Source organism: Rana temporaria, chromosome 3 (genome assembly GCF_905171775.1).
Source record: "Rana temporaria chromosome 3, aRanTem1.1, whole genome shotgun sequence".
NCBI classification, from domain to species: domain Eukaryota; kingdom Metazoa; phylum Chordata; class Amphibia; order Anura; family Ranidae; genus Rana; species Rana temporaria.
The window spans coordinates 386277108-386298545 of NC_053491.1; the positions used below are offsets into that span (position 1 = coordinate 386277108).

Here is a 21438-nt window from a genome sequence, read left to right on the forward strand (position 1 = left end):
CATAGGTAACCGACAAATATAGCTGCCCCCATGAACATGTATAAATAAAAATTATACAGTGCTGTGAAAAATTGCTGTAAAGTAAGAAAGCTTCCTGATGCAGAAGTGTTGATTTATTTTTATCAATGAATAAAACAAGTAAAAAAAAAAAGCAAAACGGAATAGAAATTCAAATCAATATTTTGTGTGACCACTCTTTGTCATCAAAATCGCATAAATTCTAGGTATACTCGCACACTGTTGTATGAAGGAATACGGCAGGTAGGTTGTTCCAAACATCTTGGAGAACTAACCACAGATCTGTTGATGTAGGCTGCTTTAAATTCTTCTGTCTCTTCATGTAATCCCAGGCAGCCTCAATGATGTTCAGAACAGGGCTCTGTGGGGGCCAAACCATCCCTTACAGGGCTTCTTTTTAGTCTTTATACTGAAGATCTTTTTTTCTTTTCTTTTTTTTTTTTAAAGTGTATTTTGTGTGTGTACTCGAGAGAGGAGCCGGACTGCAGGAGTTGGGAGGCCTCCCCCAGAGGCAATCTGCCACCTTTCTCCATGCCTCGGGTGGCAATGGCGGGTGTGAGGGGGTCCTCTCACACAGCCCACCCTACCTGCTCCGCTTTGAAGCCCAATGGGGCAGAGGGACTCCCTATAAGGGAGTGAGAGGATGGCATGGCACGATGGATAAGTATCTGCCTGCATTTCTCAGCATTGAGAACACCTTTGATCCTGACCAAATCTCCAACTTCATTTGCAGAAATGCATCCCCAAACTTGCAAGGAGCCTCCATCATGCTTCACTGTTTCCTGCAGACACTTTGCCAACAAACTGCCTCCTGCTACAGCCAAATATTTCACATTTTGATTAGATAGTCCAGAGCACTTGCTGCCATGTTTTCATGCAAAAGACATGGAAACAAGGCTAAGCTAACATGCTTGTTTGTGAGAACAGGGCAGGCTTAACTTTTTTATTTTTTTTTGGGGGGGGGGGGGGTTAAGCTGCTTGGGTGTAATTATTTTTTTTATTTATTTATTTTTTGCACTTTTTCACTAAAGCCTTATAGCACGTAGGGAACAAAAAGTCCCCTTTGTGAAATAATGTCTTTGTGTCAGGCTCTCTTTAATGGGACATATGGGGATTTTTTCACCCCTGATGTCCCAACTGCCCTAAATGGAAGCCAGTAGCTTCCTCCCTGGCCAGAGAAAGTGACACCTGAAACTGGAGATGTAAGGGGAGATCAGAGAACTGATGTTTGGGTGGGGGGGGGGGGTAGAATTAGGCACCCTTCCGGGGGTCTATATTAGAGGCTAGAAAATGGACAGCCGACTCCAAAAAACCTTTGGGTTGTCTTTATTGTAAAACAAATGGAAAATGCACTACAAAATGCAGCAAAAATAGGGATAGCAGCCTACGCGTTTCACACTATGGATCAGTGCTTAGTCATGGCTTCCGGGGGTCTGGTATACAGCCTCTCCATCCCTATAATGAAAAAGCCAACAGTCAGTTTAAAAGATGCACACTCCTGGCAGCAGTGTAGAGTTAAAGTGATATTAAATGTGACTTTAAAATATATATATACTTTTCTGCTCTTTGCAATGATATTGCACAGAGCGGTCTCTTACCTCCTCTTTGGTGGTCCCCTCCGGGCACTGTCATGGGTGTTGCTTTCAAAATTATGGAATGCCTTAAAATAACATGCTTTGGGGATGTCTTAAAGCCTGGTTCACACCTATGCAGGTTGCAGTTTGCATATTGCAGGTGCAGTTTACGTTTTTTAATACGTGCTTTTGATCCATTAAAGTCTATGGAACCAAAAAACAGAAAAAAGAGTCCCCGCCCCTTTCCATAAAATGCATAGATGTGAACTACACCCATTGGAAACCATGTTAAATGGACTGTAGTGTGTTTCTGCAAAACTGAAAACGCAATAAAATAAATTCATAGGTGTGAACCAGGCCTAATGCCTGGTTCACACCTGCATTGGCTATTTTTGTATAACTTTTTATGCCAACCATACAGTTTTGGTCTGGAGCACCTTTCTATATTTCTATGGTTTAAAGTGGAGGTTCACCCGGAAATGTTAATTTTTAATCTTAGATTCATGCTCATTTTGTCAAGGGGAATTGAGTAGTTTTTTTTTAAATCAAAGCCGTACTTACCGTTTTAGAGATACATCTTCTCCGCCGCTTCCGGGTATGGGCTACGGGACTGGGCGTTCCTACTTGATTGACAGTCTTCCGACGGTCGCATCTATCGCGTCACGATTTTCTGAAAGTAGCCGAACGTTGGTGCGCAGGCGCCGTATAGAGCCGCACCGACGTTCGGCTTCTTTCGGCTACTCGTGACGCGATAGATGCGACTGTCGGATGCCTGTCAATCAAGTAGGAACGCCCGGTCCCGAACACCATACCCGGAAGTGGCGGAGAAGATGCATCTCTAAAGCGGTAAGTACTGCTCGGATTTAAAAAAAACTACCCGATTCCCCTTGACAAAATGAGCATCAATCTAAGGTTAAAAAAAACATTTCGGGTGAACTCCCGCTTTAAGCTACTGTAGTACAGCCCCCTAGAGGGCTGCTTTGATTTACCAGTTCATCTACATCACCCTGAACCTGTGAACATTCCAACCCACCTGGCACTCTGCATTCAGACAACTTTTTTTCCAGGCCCCTTTAAATGACACTCAACACAAGTCAAATATATACAATATATATAATTGTGCAGGATATGGAAGAGGACAATTTTTCTGAGCGACTAATTTTTTTGGATGAATCAACTTTTCATCTCTCTGGTAAGGTTAATTGCTTCAGTGTTAGAATTTGGGTGAAGATCCTTGCATAGTCGTCAATAGGGATGCACTGAAATGGAAATTTCAGAACCGAAACGAAACCGGAAAAAAAAAAAAAATTTAGTCCGAAACCGAAAAGGACTTTTCTTTGTTTTCCCCCTATTTCAATTTTTTTTTCAATAATTGTATGTATTACATGATGGGCACAGTGGCTGCGTTGGATGGGCACAGTGGCTGCGTTGGATGGGCACAGTGGCTGCGTTGGATGGGCACAGTGGCTGCGTTGGATGGGCACAGTGGTGACGTGTGGGCACAGTGGCTGCATGTGATGGACACAGTGGCTGCGTTTGATGGGCACAGTGGGGACGTGTGTTGGCACAGTGGCTGCATGTGATGGGCACAGTGGCGACCTGTGTTGGCACAGTGAGGCTGCAATTGATGTTTTTTTTGGTAGTCAGAGAAGGCAAGCATGGCTCAATAACACAAACGTTTTTAAAATTGAGCCATGCTTGCCTTCTCTGACTACCAAAAAAACAATCAATTGCAGCCTCACTGAGCCACTGTGAAAAAATGGCAGATGGCATTTTCTTTTTTATCTGCCATTTTTTCATTAAGAAAGTGCTGGTCACCTCGGTCAGTATTAAAGCGGGAGTTCACCCATTTAAAAAAAAAAAAAAAATCTCCCCTTAGCTTCCTGCTCGTTCGGTCTAGGGGAATCGGCTATTTATATTAAAATATGTGCAGTACTTACCCGTTTTCGAGCTGCATCTTCTTCCGTCGCTTCCGGGTATGGGTCTTCGGGAGCGGGCGTTCCTTCTTGATTGACATTCTTCCGAGAGGCTTCCGACGGTCGCATCCATCGCGTCACTCGTAGCCGAAAGAAGCCGAACGTCGGTGCGGCTCTATACTGCGCCTGCGCACCGACGTTCGGCTTCTTTCGGAAAATCGTGACGCGATGGATGCGACCGTCGGAAGCCTCTCGGAAACCTGTCAATCAAGAAGGAACGCCCATTCCCGAAGCCCATACCCGGAAGCGACGGAGAGGATGCGTCTCGTAAACGGGTAAGTACTGCACATATTTTAAAATAAATAGCCGATTCCCCTAGTAATAACGAGCAGGAATCTAAGGGGGAAAAGTGCCCTCTAAGGGTGAACCCCCGCTTTAAGTTAACCACTCACCACTCTCCCCCCCCCACCCCCAATCCAGCCATTTCATTTGTATTAAGGGTAACTTCTAACAGGTTCTGTTCTTGTTCTGCTTACTTTTTTAGCAGCACAGCTCCCTCCCTGCCCAGCGCTCCGAGTCCTCCATCGCCTCCGGCCGTGACGTCAACGCGGCTCACGCCGCTGGACTGAACCAAGAGACTCTCCCATAGAGGAGGGGGGGGAAGAGGGGAGTAAAAAAACCTGAAAATTGAGCTAGGAAGAGCGCTCGCGGCAGTCGGCACACAATATGTACAGTGCCACTGCCGCTGCCCGCGCTCTGTACTGGTCTGGCGGCCGCGGCAACATTTGTACAAGAACTGCGCCCCCTCCTATACGCAATGGTACCGCCCATGGAGGGCGGTCATTATCGGCAATTTTAAATGTGTTTCGGCATGTCCCCCAAACTGCCATTTTCGGCCGATATGTATCGGCCACCGATATATCGGTGCATCCCTAGTCGTCAAACGTGGGAGACTTGCCGAAGGGGGTACATAAAAGAAAGGGTGTTTGTCCCACCTATGCCTGCTACTCTTCAAGATCTGAGACATTGAAATGTTGAAGTTGTAATTTCAATTACACTAGTATCCATTTGATGTGTGGCAAGAAACGGTCTACCGTTTTGATGTTTGTTGCGCAACACATGATGCTCATGTTGAGTGCATACCTCAAGGACCATAAAGCTTTGAGCTTTCCTCTATCCAGTGATGTATGGAATGTGCTTCTATCCCTTAGTTTGTTTGAAATAATCTGCTCAGTCTTTTTGAATAACCCAAATATTTTCTGCTGTGATATAAAGGCTTTTACTTTCTAAAATTTCACAAAGATCTCACTTATATCTCTTCTAACAGTTGTTTCATACATGCTCTTCAGAAGTGACACACTCAGCCATTTTATACAAGGGCAACCATGTTTTTTTCTTTTTTTGGTCATGTTAATAATTTGGAATTCTGGTTCTTTCCTTCAGAGCGATGGGTTAATGATTATGACCAACCTCTCAATTATGAGTGCCCGAGCCACCAGAGCATCGATATGATCATCAGGTAAAAAAAAGTCTCTTAATGCAACATACAAGAATTGTCACGGAGGTAGAGTTCATTTTTTCCAAGTGAGAGAAAATGTTTGATGATGGCAACTCTCTAAGTTCAACTCTCTATTCATGCAGGTGCTCAGCCCATTCTTGCATAAAGAGTGTTTTTTCTTGCATTCTAGTAAATTAAAAAGCATTGGCTGTATATACTCACCAGTTCAATCGAGTTTGACAGGTACACAGGAACCAGTGTTGCTAACAGTCCGTATTTTTACGGACAGTTCGTAAAAAACAGGCACTTTTTTCTCCCGTTCGTAAATGTATGTGGTTGCGGAAATGTGCCAGTAAAAATAGCCGAGATCAGTTCGGCTTGGAACTGCGCATGGAGATTGGAGGTAGGGGGTGATTGGAGGCAGAAGGGGATGGTGGCTGCGGTGGCACCGCAGAGGGGGATGGAGGCAGGGGGTGTTGGTGGCATCGCAGAGGGGGATAGTGGCACTGCAGAGGGTGGGGGATGGAGACAGGGATGGAGGCAGGGGGCCTGGGGGAGATTGGAGGCAGGGGGAGATTGTGGCACCACAGAGGGGGGTGTTGGTGGCAGAGGGGATGGAGGCAGGGGGTGATGTGACTAAATAATTTGCCCTTATTATATCGAAAATAACAAAAATATGTTTTTTTACCTTAATATCTACCTTAAATCACATTGCTATTTGCCTAGCGTACTTGTTTGTATCCTAAATATTGAAATTTGCACCTAAAAATGTAATTTAGTAACTTTTGTGAAATGCCAGTAAAAACATGGCTGCGCCAGTAAATTTCAGTCTGGTCGGTTGGCAACACTGACAGGAACTGGTGCACACACCCCAACACAGAGTCTGTACTTTCAGGTCCATGCACCCCTCTACACAGGGCCATCTTTACTGCGGGGCAATTGGGGAAACTGTCCAGGGCCCATTCATTGTTGGGGGGACCAAACAGCTGCCACTGTATTGCAGTGGTGCCCGCCAGGGTTTTGTTTCAGCCGGAGTTCAGCCACCTCCGACGCTGCTCAGTTCCGTCACTTGTTAATACAGAAGCGCTGCCTCTGTATTTACAAGTGACAGCGCTCCTCCACAGCCGCTCAAACCTGGGGCCAGCAAGCTACACCAGTGCCAAGCGCTATAGGAGAGCAGAGGAGGGAGGGGCGGGGAATATACACAAGCACCGAACACTATAGGACAACAGAGGAGGGAGGGGCGAGGAATCTACACAGAGAGAAGCTCCTACTGACTAGCAGCCTGCACATACACACTGTGAGTACTCTGCAGCTCCACTCTGACATTTTCTAGGAGGTAGGATAGGAACTGGGGGAACTCTAAACTGGGGATGAAAGCTTTGTATAGTAGAAGGGGGAGATGTACACAGCACGCCCCACACACAGCACACCCCTCCGCCCTGCACTGCGCGCACAGCGCAACCCTCCGCCCTGCACTGCGCGCACAGCGCACCCCTCCGCCTTGCACTCCGCGCACAGCGCACCCCTCCGCCTTGCACTCCGCGCACAGCGCACCCCTCCGCCCTGCGCACAGCGCACCCCTGCGCACCCCTCCGCCCTGCGCACAGCGCACCCCTCCGCCCTCGGTGCACAGCGCATCCCTCCGCCCTGCAATCCGCGCACAGCACACCCCTTAACCCTGCACTTCGTGCACCACAGAGCCCTCAACCCTGCACTCTGTACATAGCGCACCCCTCATCACTGCACTGTAATGATGTGCTGTAACCTCTAGCAACCAACCAGGGTTCTCCCAGGTCTCGGCTGCTGCAGACGCAGCACGGGAAACCAGGACTACAGGATTCCTCTGCCTCCTTTAGCGTCCCTTCCTCCTCCGCCGCATCCCCGGCCAGCAACCCCCTAAGGTAAGGCCTGTTGTGTTCTTCCCCGGATCTGAGCCTCCTCCGTTGGGACAGCCCCCGGCCGTCCTTTTCAGGATAAGCCATGGTCTCGGCCCGACATCGGCCTAAATCTTTATCAGTCTCCCCCGGCTACCTCCCGATCCGGCCAACCTCACCTCCCGCAGCTAGGAAAGTCCCTGGCTTCAGCCGGGGCCTAGTAGCGTGCCACATACCCACCCTGCAACCTCAATTCCAACCCGCCCATTACACAACAAACATCCTGCACCATCTCCCCGCTACCCCCCAGCATTCTCAACCTTTTTAAGGGCCCGGGCAAAAAAAATGTTTGCCCAGGGTCCAATAAATATTAAAGACGGCCCTGCCTCTACAACTGTGAAACTCTGCTGTGCAGATGAGTTCATACACCTGATGCTTACTATTATAGACCATCTGCAAATAGCTTTCTGCAAGTACAAAAATGCAACACAGCTCTTCACACTATAAGGGGCTGAGCGGCTTTGTTAGGGCTCATTTAGACATGTTGCAAAATGTGGCATTTTGACACATTTTTTTTAAAGCAAAGAATGCCAATAAAAGCACCTCACTCTGAATAAAATGGTATGTTTACATTCCTATTCTCACCTTGCATTTGCTTTGCTTCAAAAATGTTACCCCATATAGTTTTCTTAGTGCTTCAAAATGACAAAGCTCGCTCACCGCACCTGCAGCTTTTGAGGGGCTTTTATTCAGTGCTACGCTTTGTTTTGGAGGTATTTCAGGTATTATGACATATCCCAGTATGCACTGGGAAACCAACAACTGAGCCGGAAAGACATCAGCAGTCAGTTCCGGTTCATGTGTATATACAGTATTCTGGAAGTGTCTGGTGAAGACCTCACATCTGGTGTAAAGCCTTTTACAGAAGGAAGGTGAGCAGGTCTAAACTGGAGTGTAGCAACTAACAGAGGGCACAATTGGTGCGCAACATTGGAAGGCTATAGCGGAAGGTGAGTGGGGACCAGAGAGAGAGAGCACTGAGCAGCGGAAGGTGAGTGGGGACCAGAGAGAGAAAGCACTGAGCAGCGGAAGGTGAGTGGGGACCAGAGAGAGAGAGCACTGAGCAGCGGAAGGTGAGTGGGGACCAGAGAGAGCACTGAGCAGCGGAAGGTGAGTGGGGACCAGAGAGAGAGAGCACTGAGCAGCGGAAGGTGAGTGGGGACCAGAGAGAGAGAGCACTGAGCAGCGGAAGGTGAGTGGGGACAAGAGAGAGCACTGAGCAGCGGAAGGTGAGTGGGGACCAGAGAGAGAGAGCACTGAGCAGCGGAAGGTGAGTGGGGACCAGAGAGAGAGAGCACTGAGCAGCGGAAGGTGAGTGGGGACCAGAGAGAGAGCACTGAGCAGCGGAAGGTGAGTGGGGACCAGAGAGAGAGAGCACTGAGTGGCGGAAGGTGAGTGGGGACCAGAGAGAGCACTGAGCAGCGGAAGGTGAGTGGGGACCAGAGAGAGAGAGCACTGAGCAGCGGAAGGTGAGTGGGGACCAGAGAGAGCACTGAGCAGCGGAGGGTGAGTGGGGACCAGAGAGAGCACTGAGCAGCGGAAGGTGAGTGGGGACCAGAGAGAGAGAGCACTGAGCAGCGGAAGGTGAGTGGGGACCAGAGAGAGAGAGCACTGAGCAGCGGAAGGTGAGTGGGGACCAGAGAGAGAGAGCACTGAGCGGCGGAAGGTGAGTGGGGACCAGAGAGAGAGAGCACTGAGCCGCAGAAGGTGAGTGGGGACCAGAGAGAGAGAGAGCACTGAGCAGCGGAAGGTGAGTGGGGACCAGAGAGAGAGAGCGCACTGAGCGGCGGAAGGTGAGTGGAGACCAGAGAGAGAGAGCACTGAGCGGCGGAAGGTGAGTGGGGACCAGAGAGAGAGAGCACTGAGCCGCAGAAGGTGAGTGGGGACCAGAGAGAGAGAGCACTGAGCGGCGGAAGGTGAGTGGGGACCAGAGAGAGAGAGCACTGAGCAGCGGAAGGTGAGTGGGGACCAGAGAGAGCACTGAGCAGCGGAAGGTGAGTGGGGACCAGAGAGAGAGAGCACTGAGCAGCGGAAGGTGAGTGGGCACCAGAGAGAGAGAGCACTGAGCAGCGGAAGGTGAGTGGGGACCAGAGAGAGTACTGAGCAGCGGAGGGTGAGTGGGGACCAGAGAGAGAGAGCACTGAGCAGCGGAAGGTGAGTGGGGACCAGAGAGAGAGAGCGCACTGAGCGGCGGAAGGTGAGTGGAGACCAGAGAGAGAGAGCACTGAGCGGCCGAAGGTGAGTGGGGACCAGAGAGAGAGAGCACTGAGCCGCGGAAGGTGAGTGGGGACCAGAGAGAGAGAGCACTGAGCGGCGGAAGGTGAGTGGGGACCAGAGAGAGAGAGCACTGAGCAGCGGAAGGTGAGTGGGGACCAGAGAGAGAGAGAGCACTGAGCGGCGGAAGGTGAGTGGAGACCAGAGAGAGAGAGCACTGAGCGGCGGAAGGTGAGTGGGGACCAGAGAGAGAGAGCACTGAGCGGCGGAAGGTGAGTGGGGAACAGAGAGAGAGAGCACTGAGCGGCGGAAGGTGAGTGGGGACCAGAGAGAGAGAGCGCACTGAGCGGCGGAAGGTGAGTGGGGACCAGAGAGAGAGAGCACTGAGCCGCAGAAGGTGAGTGGAGACCAGAGAGAGAGAGCACTGAGCGGCAGAAGGTGAGTGGGGACCAGAGAGAGCACTGAGCGGCGGAAGGTGAGTGGGGACCAGAGAGAGAGAGCACTGAGCAGCGGAAGGTGAGTGGGGACCAGAGAGAGAGCACTGAGCGGCGGAAGGTGAGTGGGGACCAGAGAGAGAGAGCACTGAGCCGCGGAAGGTGAGTGGGGACCAGAGAGAGAGAGCACTGAGCGGCGGAAGGTGAGTGGGGACCAGAGAGAGAGAGCACTGAGCCGCAGAAGGTGAGTGGAGACCAGAGAGAGAGAGCACTGAGCGTCGGAAGGTGAGTGGGGACCAGAGAGAGAGAGCACTGAGCCGCAGAAGGTGAGTGGAGACCAGAGAGAGAGAGCACTGAGCGGCAGAAGGTGAGTGGGGACCAGAGAGAGCACTGAGCGGCGGAAGGTGAGTGGGGACCAGAGAGAGAGAGCACTGAGCTGCGGAAGGTGAGTGGGGACCAGAGAGAGAGAGCACTGAGCAGCGGAAGGTGAGTGGGGACCAGAGAGAGAGAGCACTGAGCAGCGGAAGGTGAGTGGGGACCAGAGAGAGAGAGCACTGAGCAGCGGAAGGTGAGTGGGGACCAGAGAGAGAGAGCACTGAGCGGCGGAAGGTGAGTGGGGACCAGAGAGAGAGAGCACTGAGCCGCAGAAGGTGAGTGGGGACCAGAGAGAGAGAGAGCACTGAGCAGCGGAAGGTGAGTGGGGACCAGAGAGAGAGAGCGCACTGAGCGGCGGAAGGTGAGTGGAGACCAGAGAGAGAGAGCACTGAGCGGCGGAAGGTGAGTGGGGACCAGAGAGAGAGAGCACTGAGCCGCAGAAGGTGAGTGGGGACCAGAGAGAGAGAGCACTGAGCGGCGGAAGGTGAGTGGGGACCAGAGAGAGAGAGCACTGAGCAGCGGAAGGTGAGTGGGGACCAGAGAGAGCACTGAGCAGCGGAAGGTGAGTGGGGACCAGAGAGAGAGAGCACTGAGCAGCGGAAGGTGAGTGGGCACCAGAGAGAGAGAGCACTGAGCAGCGGAAGGTGAGTGGGGACCAGAGAGAGTACTGAGCAGCGGAGGGTGAGTGGGGACCAGAGAGAGAGAGCACTGAGCAGCGGAAGGTGAGTGGGGACCAGAGAGAGAGAGCGCACTGAGCGGCGGAAGGTGAGTGGAGACCAGAGAGAGAGAGCACTGAGCGGCCGAAGGTGAGTGGGGACCAGAGAGAGAGAGCACTGAGCCGCGGAAGGTGAGTGGGGACCAGAGAGAGAGAGCACTGAGCGGCGGAAGGTGAGTGGGGACCAGAGAGAGAGAGCACTGAGCAGCGGAAGGTGAGTGGGGACCAGAGAGAGAGAGAGCACTGAGCGGCGGAAGGTGAGTGGAGACCAGAGAGAGAGAGCACTGAGCGGCGGAAGGTGAGTGGGGACCAGAGAGAGAGAGCACTGAGCGGCGGAAGGTGAGTGGGGAACAGAGAGAGAGAGCACTGAGCGGCGGAAGGTGAGTGGGGACCAGAGAGAGAGAGCGCACTGAGCGGCGGAAGGTGAGTGGGGACCAGAGAGAGAGAGCACTGAGCCGCAGAAGGTGAGTGGAGACCAGAGAGAGAGAGCACTGAGCGGCAGAAGGTGAGTGGGGACCAGAGAGAGCACTGAGCGGCGGAAGGTGAGTGGGGACCAGAGAGAGAGAGCACTGAGCAGCGGAAGGTGAGTGGGGACCAGAGAGAGAGCACTGAGCGGCGGAAGGTGAGTGGGGACCAGAGAGAGAGAGCACTGAGCCGCGGAAGGTGAGTGGGGACCAGAGAGAGAGAGCACTGAGCGGCGGAAGGTGAGTGGGGACCAGAGAGAGAGAGCACTGAGCCGCAGAAGGTGAGTGGAGACCAGAGAGAGAGAGCACTGAGCGTCGGAAGGTGAGTGGGGACCAGAGAGAGAGAGCACTGAGCCGCAGAAGGTGAGTGGAGACCAGAGAGAGAGAGCACTGAGCGGCAGAAGGTGAGTGGGGACCAGAGAGAGCACTGAGCGGCGGAAGGTGAGTGGGGACCAGAGAGAGAGAGCACTGAGCTGCGGAAGGTGAGTGGGGACCAGAGAGAGAGAGCACTGAGCGGCGGAAGGTGAGTGGGGACCAGAGAGAGAGAGCACTGAGCAGCGGAAGGTGAGTGGGGACCAGAGAGAGAGAGCACTGAGCGGCGGAGAATGAAAAGAGCTGGGGGACTGGAGCAAGAGAAACTAGCAGATGTCACATGCGATGCACAGCGTGGGAGAAATATAGTGGGAGGTCCATGGGGACCAAAGACAGAGAATAATCTGCAAACCAGAGGCATGGCTGGGGTTACTACTGGGGGGGTGTAATCAGTCAAGCTGGGCGTTTTCAACTGTGCGGGAAACTACCCAAGCGGTAGTTTACTACTGAGCAGGGGATCAGCAAAGCTTGGGGTACTACTGAGTGGGGCATTAGCAGAGCTTGGGGTACTACTGAGCAGGGGGTCTACTGAATGACGATACTAGTAAGCTGGGGATCTGCTGAATGAAGGTATCCATGAGCTAGGGATCTTCTGAACAGGAATACTAATAAGCTGGGGTTCTGCTGAATGGGGGTACTACTGAGCCAGGGTTTGGCTGGGCCCCTTGAAAACAAATATAAAATGAACACTCACACACACGGCATATGCCATGCTTTATTAAAGCTTAAAAAGCATGTTGAAGCGGTGGGCGTGCTTAAGGTTTTGTGTTTTGTAATTTTTTTTAAAGATAATATCAATCTCCTGCTGCTTGAAGTCAACATCTCCCTTGAAATTGGTACATGTCTTCTCTAGACAGAGAACTTGTGCCCCAACTAACCTTTTTTTATATCTTGCTATTTGTATAATACAGTATAAGAAAGGACCATACATTGATTTTCTGTTTCATCTCCCAGCCAGCATGCCAATAAACACGAAGACCGTGTTTGGGATTTCAGTTGTCAGAACACTTTCAGCAATGCACCTTCTTGTTCCTGGAGCGGATACGTCAATGATTTTGACCTACAGTTCAGTTACATCTGCCCATTCGGCTCTGTCATAAATGGCATGCAGAGCTACCATGATAACAAGAGAGAAGATAGAAGGTGAATCACACTACTAATTAAGGATAATTATATTTTATCGTCATTCCAAAAACATGTTATATATGAAAGGAACAAAATATGTTTTTTTAATTTTTTTTGTACATGTACACAGAGTGCCACTTCTAACCCTAAATCCATATCTATACAGTAGCTGTATTACCCCAAAAAGTGTACAATATAGTGAAATGTGTATATAAAGTGATACTGTATCCAGAAGGTTCCTAAAGTGACTTAAATTATCTTTAAATATTCCAAAAAAAATTGACACATTTAGCACAATTGTTTATAGTACATAGAGCACAAGAGTGTGAAGAAGTTTTTCTGATCTTTAGTTTTTTTCTAATATAATCTTTATTCTAATCTTTACTTGTAACGCATTTATCTCCTTGCGCAAGAACTATAATTTTTAAATCGGGTACTGTACCATGGGTAGCAGACTTTTAGGTGGGGTGCAGTGTGGTGGGGTAGAATAACATACTCAGTCCCAGTGAAGAACTTGTATTGAAATAATGCAGAAACAGTTCACAAATAACCAGGTGGAATTGTAGCCCAACAAGGAACACTTACAGTTCCAACAGCGTATAGAGAGCAGAGTTCAGCTGGACTGTCACGTCTGTAGAGAGGGGAAGAATGCAGCCTGGTCATCTTGTGCCCAATAGGCAGGTGTCCAGAGAAGTTGCGAGTCCTATGCTTTCCCTCTTCATCAGGAACCTTTCCCTGCTGTTAGTACTGTCCCTACCAGGTGGGGTACCTGTCTGTACTCTACCAGCTCACAAATGCACGACAAACCTGGGAGCCAGGCTCTTAAATAGGCTCTGCCTGACCCAAGTTGGCTGCCAGAGTCACATGGGCCAATTGAATGTGACCCAGAAAACTATAGAGGAACTGACTTCCTCCTGACTTCCTCTCCAACTGCAGTCCAGCTGCAGAAGAGCACCACCTGCAGTGGAGAAAGTGTACTGCACATGCCTACACACTTCCATGTTTTCAAAAAGTAAAGTCCTTGATAGGCCTTGTACACTATGCTGGTATCATAGGTTATTTGAGATGTGCAACCCCAGATATTTAAAGTGGATGTAAACCCAATTCATGACATTTGAGCTGGGCACATATCTGCAGTATTAAGTCCCGTAGCTCTCTCCTGACTTATTCCTCTGTTATCAGCTTGATAAATCCTGACAGATTTTTGGGCACAGCAGATAAAAGCAGCCTGAAATTTCTGTCCGGGGAGGTTGTTATAAATAGATTAGCAGGCAGCTGGACCTGTTACAAAACACCTCTGAGAGTCTCTGCCTATGTGGAGAGGAGTGTGTGCCTTTCCTCCAATCAGCAATTTTAGCTATCTTGGCTGTATGCCCAGACATCACGCTCTGTGTTAAATAGGAAGAGAAGATTTCCTAACATAATCTAAACTTTCTAAACAGTATATAAATGTGAAGACAGCAGATATAAATGTAAAACTTATGTAGGGAGATTTGGTTCATCCCTGTGTATCATCTGAGGCTGTTCACTTCACTGGGTGTATGAAGGGTTTACATCCACTTTAAAGAAAAAGATTATCTCAACAGCTGCACCCCTGATATAGAGAGAAGGGAGAGTGGTGCCATTCTCCCTGAGGTCCATCAACAATCATCTTTTTTGTATATTTTATGTTAATGAAGAAATTGTTAACTTTGCGCCTGACTTCCAAATTCTCCACTTCCTGCCTGTACATGGAGTCCAACTACTGCTGTAACATCTGCAAATTTCATTAAAATTCTCAGATACTTGGTAGCAAATGTAGGATAACTGTGTGTACAGTAAGGGGCTCAAGATGCATCCCTGGAGAAGCAGATATTGAGGATGATGATAGGGGATGAAACATGAATTCTAACATACTGCGGCCTATTTGTTTACTGGGCACATATATCCCCTTCCTGCCCAGGCGAAATTTCAGCTTTCAGCACTGCAACGTTTTAAATTAAAATTGCGCGGTCGCGCGACGTGCCTCCCAAACAAAATTGACGTCCTTTTTTGCCCACAAATAGAGCTTTCTTTTTGTGGTATTTGATCACCTCTGCGGTTTTTATTTTTTGCACTATTAACAAAAAAAGAGCGTCAATTTTGAAAAAAAACACAATATTTTTTACTTTTTGCTATAATAAATATCCTATTTTTTTTTAAAAAAAAATATATTTTCTCAGTTTAGGCCGATACGTATTTTACATATTTTTGGTAAAAAAAAAAATCGTAATAAGCGTATAGTGATTGGTTTGCGCAAAAGTTATAGTGACTACAAAATAGGGGATAGAATTCTGAAATTTTTTTTCTTTATTTTTTTTACTAGTAATACTGCGATCTGCCAATTTTGTCAGGACTGCGATATTGCGACGTACACATCGGACACTTTTGACACATTTTTGGGACCATTCACATTTATACAGCAATCAGAGCTAAAAAAAATGCATTGATTACTGTATAAATGTGACTGGCAGGGAAGGGGTTAACACTAGGGGGCGAGGAAGGGGTTAAATGTGTATCCTGGGTGTGTTCTAACTGTGTGTGGAGGGGGGTGACTGGGGGAGGTGACCGATGCTGTGTCCCTATGTACAAGGGACATAACATCTGTCGCCTCTCCCTGACAGGACGTGGAGCTCTGTGTTTACACACAGAGCTCCACGTCCCTGGCTCTGTCATTGCCGATCGCCGGCACCCAGCGGACATCGCGGCCGCCAGGCACGCGCATCGGCATTTCGGGGACGCGCCGGCGCTCGCCCCCCAGTGGCCGGAGGACCCGAGGACGTCATATGACGTCGTCCTGGATTTACAGAGCCACCGTGAGGCCGTCTTTTGACTATGGCCCGGGGGTCAAGTGGTTAAAAAGTCCAGTACTCCGTTGCACAAAATTGAACCTATTCTTCCTAGTGTCTGTTTATCTAAACAGATATAGTAAAATAAAAGTATTTAAGGCAGCTCTAAAAAAAAAATATATATATATATATATATATATATATATATATATATATATATATATATATATATATATATATATATATATATATATATATATATATTTTTTTTTTTTATCTAAGATAAGAGCTAGGTGAATCACCAAGGAGATAGCATCTGCAGTGGATCAGTTGATTGTATGCATATTGATGGGGTTCCACTCCGAAGTCGATAGTTTTCTTCATATGTGCCACATCCAGCCTTTAAAAGCACTTGATAATTATTGGGGTTAGTGTTGGGCTTTGTTAATTCAGACTTAAAGCGTTTGTTAAACCAAAAAAAAAAAAAAAAAAAAAAAAGATACTGCTCCTTTAAAGCATGTTATATGACACAGTGCTTGTCCTGAGTCATTTGGCCCCCTGTAACACCTCAAAAACCTGGCTAATCCTGTCAGTTTCTCCCCACCCCTCTGTAAACTGACCACGGTGTATCATGGCTGCTGAGACAAGACACTGTGGTCAATTTACGTGCCTCCGTCATCAGCAGCCTGATATCTGCTCCTGTGTCCTCCTCCCCCTCCCCTCTCTGTGAGTTAGCCACCCCTTCCCCTCCATTCATAACACTAACCTGTATATACCATCAGCACTGCCTCCTATTGCAGTGTCCCCATCTGTGAATAATTTATAAATATTAATGCTGTAAGTACCTCATTTAAGAGCCGAGATTGTGGCGCGTGACTTGCGGCTGATGGAGTAGGCAGCGTGGTGTGCTAGCTCTGCCAAGAATACAGGCTTTTCTCCTGTTATTGCCGTCCTGATACACCCGTTTTACTCCTAACCTGCTCTGGAGGCATCCCTTCATCATTCCCGGACCAGCGATCCTGCATAATCGGCGATCATGTCCCGCAAAGGGGGGAAAAGACTCTCTGCCTGCAGCAAAGCATGGTGGGCAAGATGGCGCCCGGGCCCAACGCTCAGCTAAGGAGGCGGCCATGAAGCTGTTCGGTAAATCTCTGGGAAAGGACACCCTGCCCAAAAAGCCATCCCTCCTCCTGGAATCTGCTGACCAGGAAACCCCTGCTAGAGAATCCGGAGACTGCATGGCCAGAGGACTCAGAGCGTGCCTCATCATGGGACGCAGTGAGTACTCCAGGCCCTGCTAACACAGCCAGGGCTCTAGAAGGCCAGGAGCTGCATGTCCCTGAACTGACCCTTAGAAACATTTTTGCAGCAGTCACCTCCTGTAACATATCTATTACTACCCTGACTACTGAGATTAAAGGATTAAAACTGGAGCTGAATCTAGATAGACAAGATATGCAGAAACTGCACGACTGCACTGGAGCCCTGGAGGATAGAGTGAGCAATGTGGAGGATGATGTTATGCCACTGCAGAGAGAAGTTTGCCATATGCAATTGATTATCACAGGCCACTCAGCCCATTTGGAAGACATGGAGAACAGGCAGAGACTAAATAATGTTCATGCGGTGAGCATACCGAAGAAGGCAGAGGGGAATATCCTATGACGTTTATGGAAAACTGGCTCCTTAATACATTTGGCAAGGACTCCTTCTCCCCCATGTTTGCTGTGGAAAGGGCACATAGAGTCCCACCCAGGCCACCAAACCTGGAGAGCCTCCTAGACCATTCCTATTCAAATTGCTTAATTTCAAGGATTGGGATACCATACTATATCAGGTCAGAACCAGAGGGGCCCTTATTAAGATGGATAATGTACGCATATCATTCTACCCTGATTTCTCTGCTGACCTACAGCGTCGCAGGGCCAAGTTTACTGAAGTAAAGAAGCATCTCCGCAGATATGACGTCACCTATGGAATGTTGTATCCTGCCAAGCTTAGAAATGCAGCGAATGGCGAGATGCAATTTTTTGATTATCCTGCTAATGCGTCCAACTGGCTGGATCATATGGAGCACACCCTTAAAAAAGAACCAGCACCCATGGTCTAATTGTGTTTTAATTTCTACTACTGCTGAGTGAGAATACCTTAGGAGAAGATTTGAGCATGTTGCTCTAATTTTTTCAGTCTTCTCTTTAAGGCAGAGAGGAACACATATGTTGTTTGCACTACATTTTACCAATAAATTGGATTTGCAAGTCCCTTTGAATCAGAGTTGAACTGAGACGTTGGGCCCCCCCTAACATCGTCATGCGTGGACATGTAACATGTTACCTGGCTTCTTAAAGGGGTTGTAAAGGAGAAAAAAAAATTCCCTAAATAGCTTCCTTTACCTTAGTGCAGTCCTCCTTCACTTACCTCATCCTTCGATTTTGCTTTCTAAATGTCCTTATTTCTTCTGAGAAATCCTCACTTCCTGTTCTTCTGTCTGTAACTACACACAGTAATGCGAGGCTTTCTCCCTGGTGTGGAGAAAGCCTCTTGACGGGGGGGAGGGGAGCAGGCAAGTCAGGACACTCTCTACTTTGCAACCCCTTTAAGGATCCAAAGGTCTTTTTTACTTTTTTTCTTGGTTACCTACTGTTTTTCTTTTCTTTATCAACACTGACCCCTGCTGGTTGCAGGGTGGACATTCTGCATTTTTGTGTTTGTCCAACTGAAATTGGCAAAAAAAAATTGGCAGACACTGTCACCTATTCCCCTGGACTTTGTCCTCCTGATGACTTTCAGCACCCAGAACTCTCCCTACAAGTTACTTACCATTCTGTTGTCCTATGTCTAATGTCTGTATTTTGATTTTGTGGAATGTGATGGAGTGAAGCGGGTGGCATTTTTCTCTACGGTGAAGGCCCACAAACCTGCTGTGGTGTGCTTACAGAAAACACACTTACAAGCTAACTCCATATCTCCATACCGTAGTTATCCAACCCAGTTCCACTCTACTCACACAGCTTATTCAAGGGGGGTCAGCATACTCATGTTTCATACTGTCTCCTTTCAGTTGCTGCACTCCCTGGTTGATGATCAGCACATTTTTTTTATTATGCAAGCTAGCAGGGTTGACATGTATTATTGCAAACATCTATATCCCTCCACCCTTCTCCTTTGACAGCCTGAAATGTCTAGCACAATTTATAGCCTCATACTCCAAAATCCCTATTTGGGTGATTGGAGATTATAACAATGTTATGGATTAGCAGATGGATACATTTTCACCCAGAGCTAGTGGCAATCCTCAGCTGGGGGGTCCTACCCCCTTTGCTCTATTCCTTGCAGAAATAGGCCCGCGAGATGTGTGGAGGGACACGAATCCTAATATGCACTGCTTTTCTAGCTACTCAGCATCCTACAAATACCTCTCTCGCATAGATGCAGGGCCGCCATCAGGAATTATGGGGCCCCTTACACCGCTTCAGGCATGGGTCCCCTGGAGCAGAGAACCGGGGCTGCTGCCGCCTGAAATTGAGAAGCGGGGGGGCTGCCGCGAATTGAGAAGCGGGGGGCCCTTTACAAAAAAAAAGAAATAAAGAAAAATATATATATATAAAAAGGGGGTAGCCATCCAGGGCCCTGGGGACCTATGGGCCCTTTAATAAAAAGAAAAAAGAAATAAATAAACATTTATAAAAAAAAAAAAAGGGGCGGTTTGCCATATGGGGCCCTGGGGACCTCTGAGCCCTTTAATAATAAAAAAAAGTGTATATAAGTGTATATATAAAATAATATTAAAAAAAAATGTTATAAAAAAAAAAGGGGGGGGTTGCCATCCGGAGCCCTGGGGACCTCTGGGCCCTTTAATGATAATAATAAAAATATAAAAATAAAAAATAAAAGAAATAAAAAAAATATAGAAAAAAAATTATTTTTTTTATAAAAGAAAAAGGGGGGTTGTAATCCAGGGCCCTGGGGATCTCTGGGCCCCTCAAAAAAAAATTGGCCCTTAATTAAAAATAAAATAAAAATATATTAAAATATATATTTTTTTTATAAAAAAATAAATAAAAAAAGGGGGGGTTGCCATCCGGCCCCTGGGGACCTCCGTACCTCTAAAAAAAAAAAAAAATGGCCCTTTAATAAAAAATAAAATAAAAATATATTTAAAAAAATATATTTTTTTTTATAAAAAATAAATAAAAAAAGGGGGGGTTGCCATCTGGGGGCCTCCGGGGCCCTGGTCGACCTCCGGACCTCTAAAAAAAAATGGCCCTTTAATAAAAAATAAAATAAAAATATATTAAAAAATATATATTTTTTTTTATAAAAAAAAAAAGGGGGGGTTGCCATCCGAGCCCCTGGGGACCTCCGGGCCCCTTACAGGTGTACTGCCTGGCCCTGTACCCCCCTGATGGCAGCCCTGATGTCTGGGCAACACGTTGGCACATCAGCTGACTTACTCCGTGATGTACGCTTCACGAAACATCTAGGATCACTCTCTCCTAAGCGTCTACGTAACTGTTTCTCCTAGCCACAAGCAAAGTTATCACACAGATTACCACTATTAAAACTAAAACCAAAGAGTGAGAGAATCTGGTAATGAGTGAGGTTGCCAGATCAGAAGAGTCATACATTGCTGCCCCACACCTCAGAGTCTGAACGTAGATGGCTGGAAGCTCAGGCCCTGCATCAACAGGTTTCTACTACTGCAATGGAGAATTAGGCTGCATTCACACCTGAGCGTAGGGCGTTCGGTCGTTTTTTCGGGCGTTTTTTTTCGCGCGTATTCATGCTTATTTGCGCGTTTGCATACAGCGTCGTGCGACGTTTTTGTACTTCGGCGTTTCTTATTTTAGCCAATAGGAAAAATTATCATCTTTTCATCACTTGTTGCTATGTTGGTAGATTTTTTTTAATCTTCTGCATGGGCGACAAGTTCTATTGATTAAAGCGACGAAACGCCCATAGCAAACGCCTGTTGTCGCGCGATACGCTCAATACGCGCGTTTCCCATTACTTTCTATGGGGGAAAAAAAACGCTCAAACGCCTCTGTCGCTCGATTCGCGCGACAAAAAAAGGTCCGGGACTTGTTTGAGATTCGCGCGACAGGCGTTTGGGCGTTCAGGCGTTCAGGTGTGAACAGTCACCATAGGGAATAATGTTAATTCTCCCCTCTGGCGTTTGTGAGCAGTGCGCTTCAGGCGTAAAAACGCCTAGGTGTGAATGGGGCCTAAGAGATTCTTCCTGCAGCAAAAGTACTTTAATGAAGGGGAAAACACAGGACACTTACTAGCAATGATAGCTAACGCCCAGCAGGGGACAACCCATATAGAGGCCATCCAAAATGTAGGGGGGGAAACGGTTGTTGACCAGACCCGAATACCTGAAGTATTCTCACATTCTTTCTGGGACTTGTACACGTACGTCTAAAGTGCATCCCACACAGGAAAAGTTGGGTAATTTTTTGGACCAGTGCTCCGTTCTATGTATATCGAGACAGGGCCATGATGCACTTAATAGCCCACTAACTCTAGAGGAACTTCATTTAGCAGTGGCACAGAGGGCCAATAATCACCGTGAGCTGACGGCCTACCCACGGAAACATAGGGGAAGTACGGGCATACTCTTCTGCCTGCCCTGCTGAAAACCCTAAATTATGCCCTTCATGATGGTGGCTTGCCCGTCTCTATGAATGAGGCTATCATAGTAGTTAAACCAAAGACTGGCAAAGACCAGTTACAGCCTGACTCTTATAGGCCTATCTCACTGCTCAACGTGGACGTCAAATTACTAGCACGGGCAACTGGCTTACAGACCTACCCCCTCTAAAAGGGATGTATCCGTGCGGTAGATGCTCTATGTGCAAGTTTATAGACAAAACTGACACCTTTTACAGTGCTGACGGCACCAAACAATTCAGGATCAACAGCTTTATTAATTGCTCCACCACCCGAGTAATCTACCTTCTCACCTGCCCATGTGGGCTGATGTATG

At 48.0% G+C, this 21438-nt stretch overlaps 1 protein-coding gene across 1 annotated transcript in view; it reads left to right on the plus strand.

Annotated features, from left to right (window-relative positions):
• The window catches only part of BRAF (B-Raf proto-oncogene, serine/threonine kinase), a 178710-nt gene that overhangs the window by 138568 nt on the left and 18704 nt on the right, over positions 1 to 21438 (plus strand). Inside the window, exons 21-22 of the mRNA XM_040345720.1 lie at positions 4954 to 5027; positions 12472 to 12660. Coding sequence (XP_040201654.1) covers positions 4954 to 5027; positions 12472 to 12660 — 263 coding nt within the window. The remainder of the gene's footprint in view (positions 1 to 4953; positions 5028 to 12471; positions 12661 to 21438) is intronic.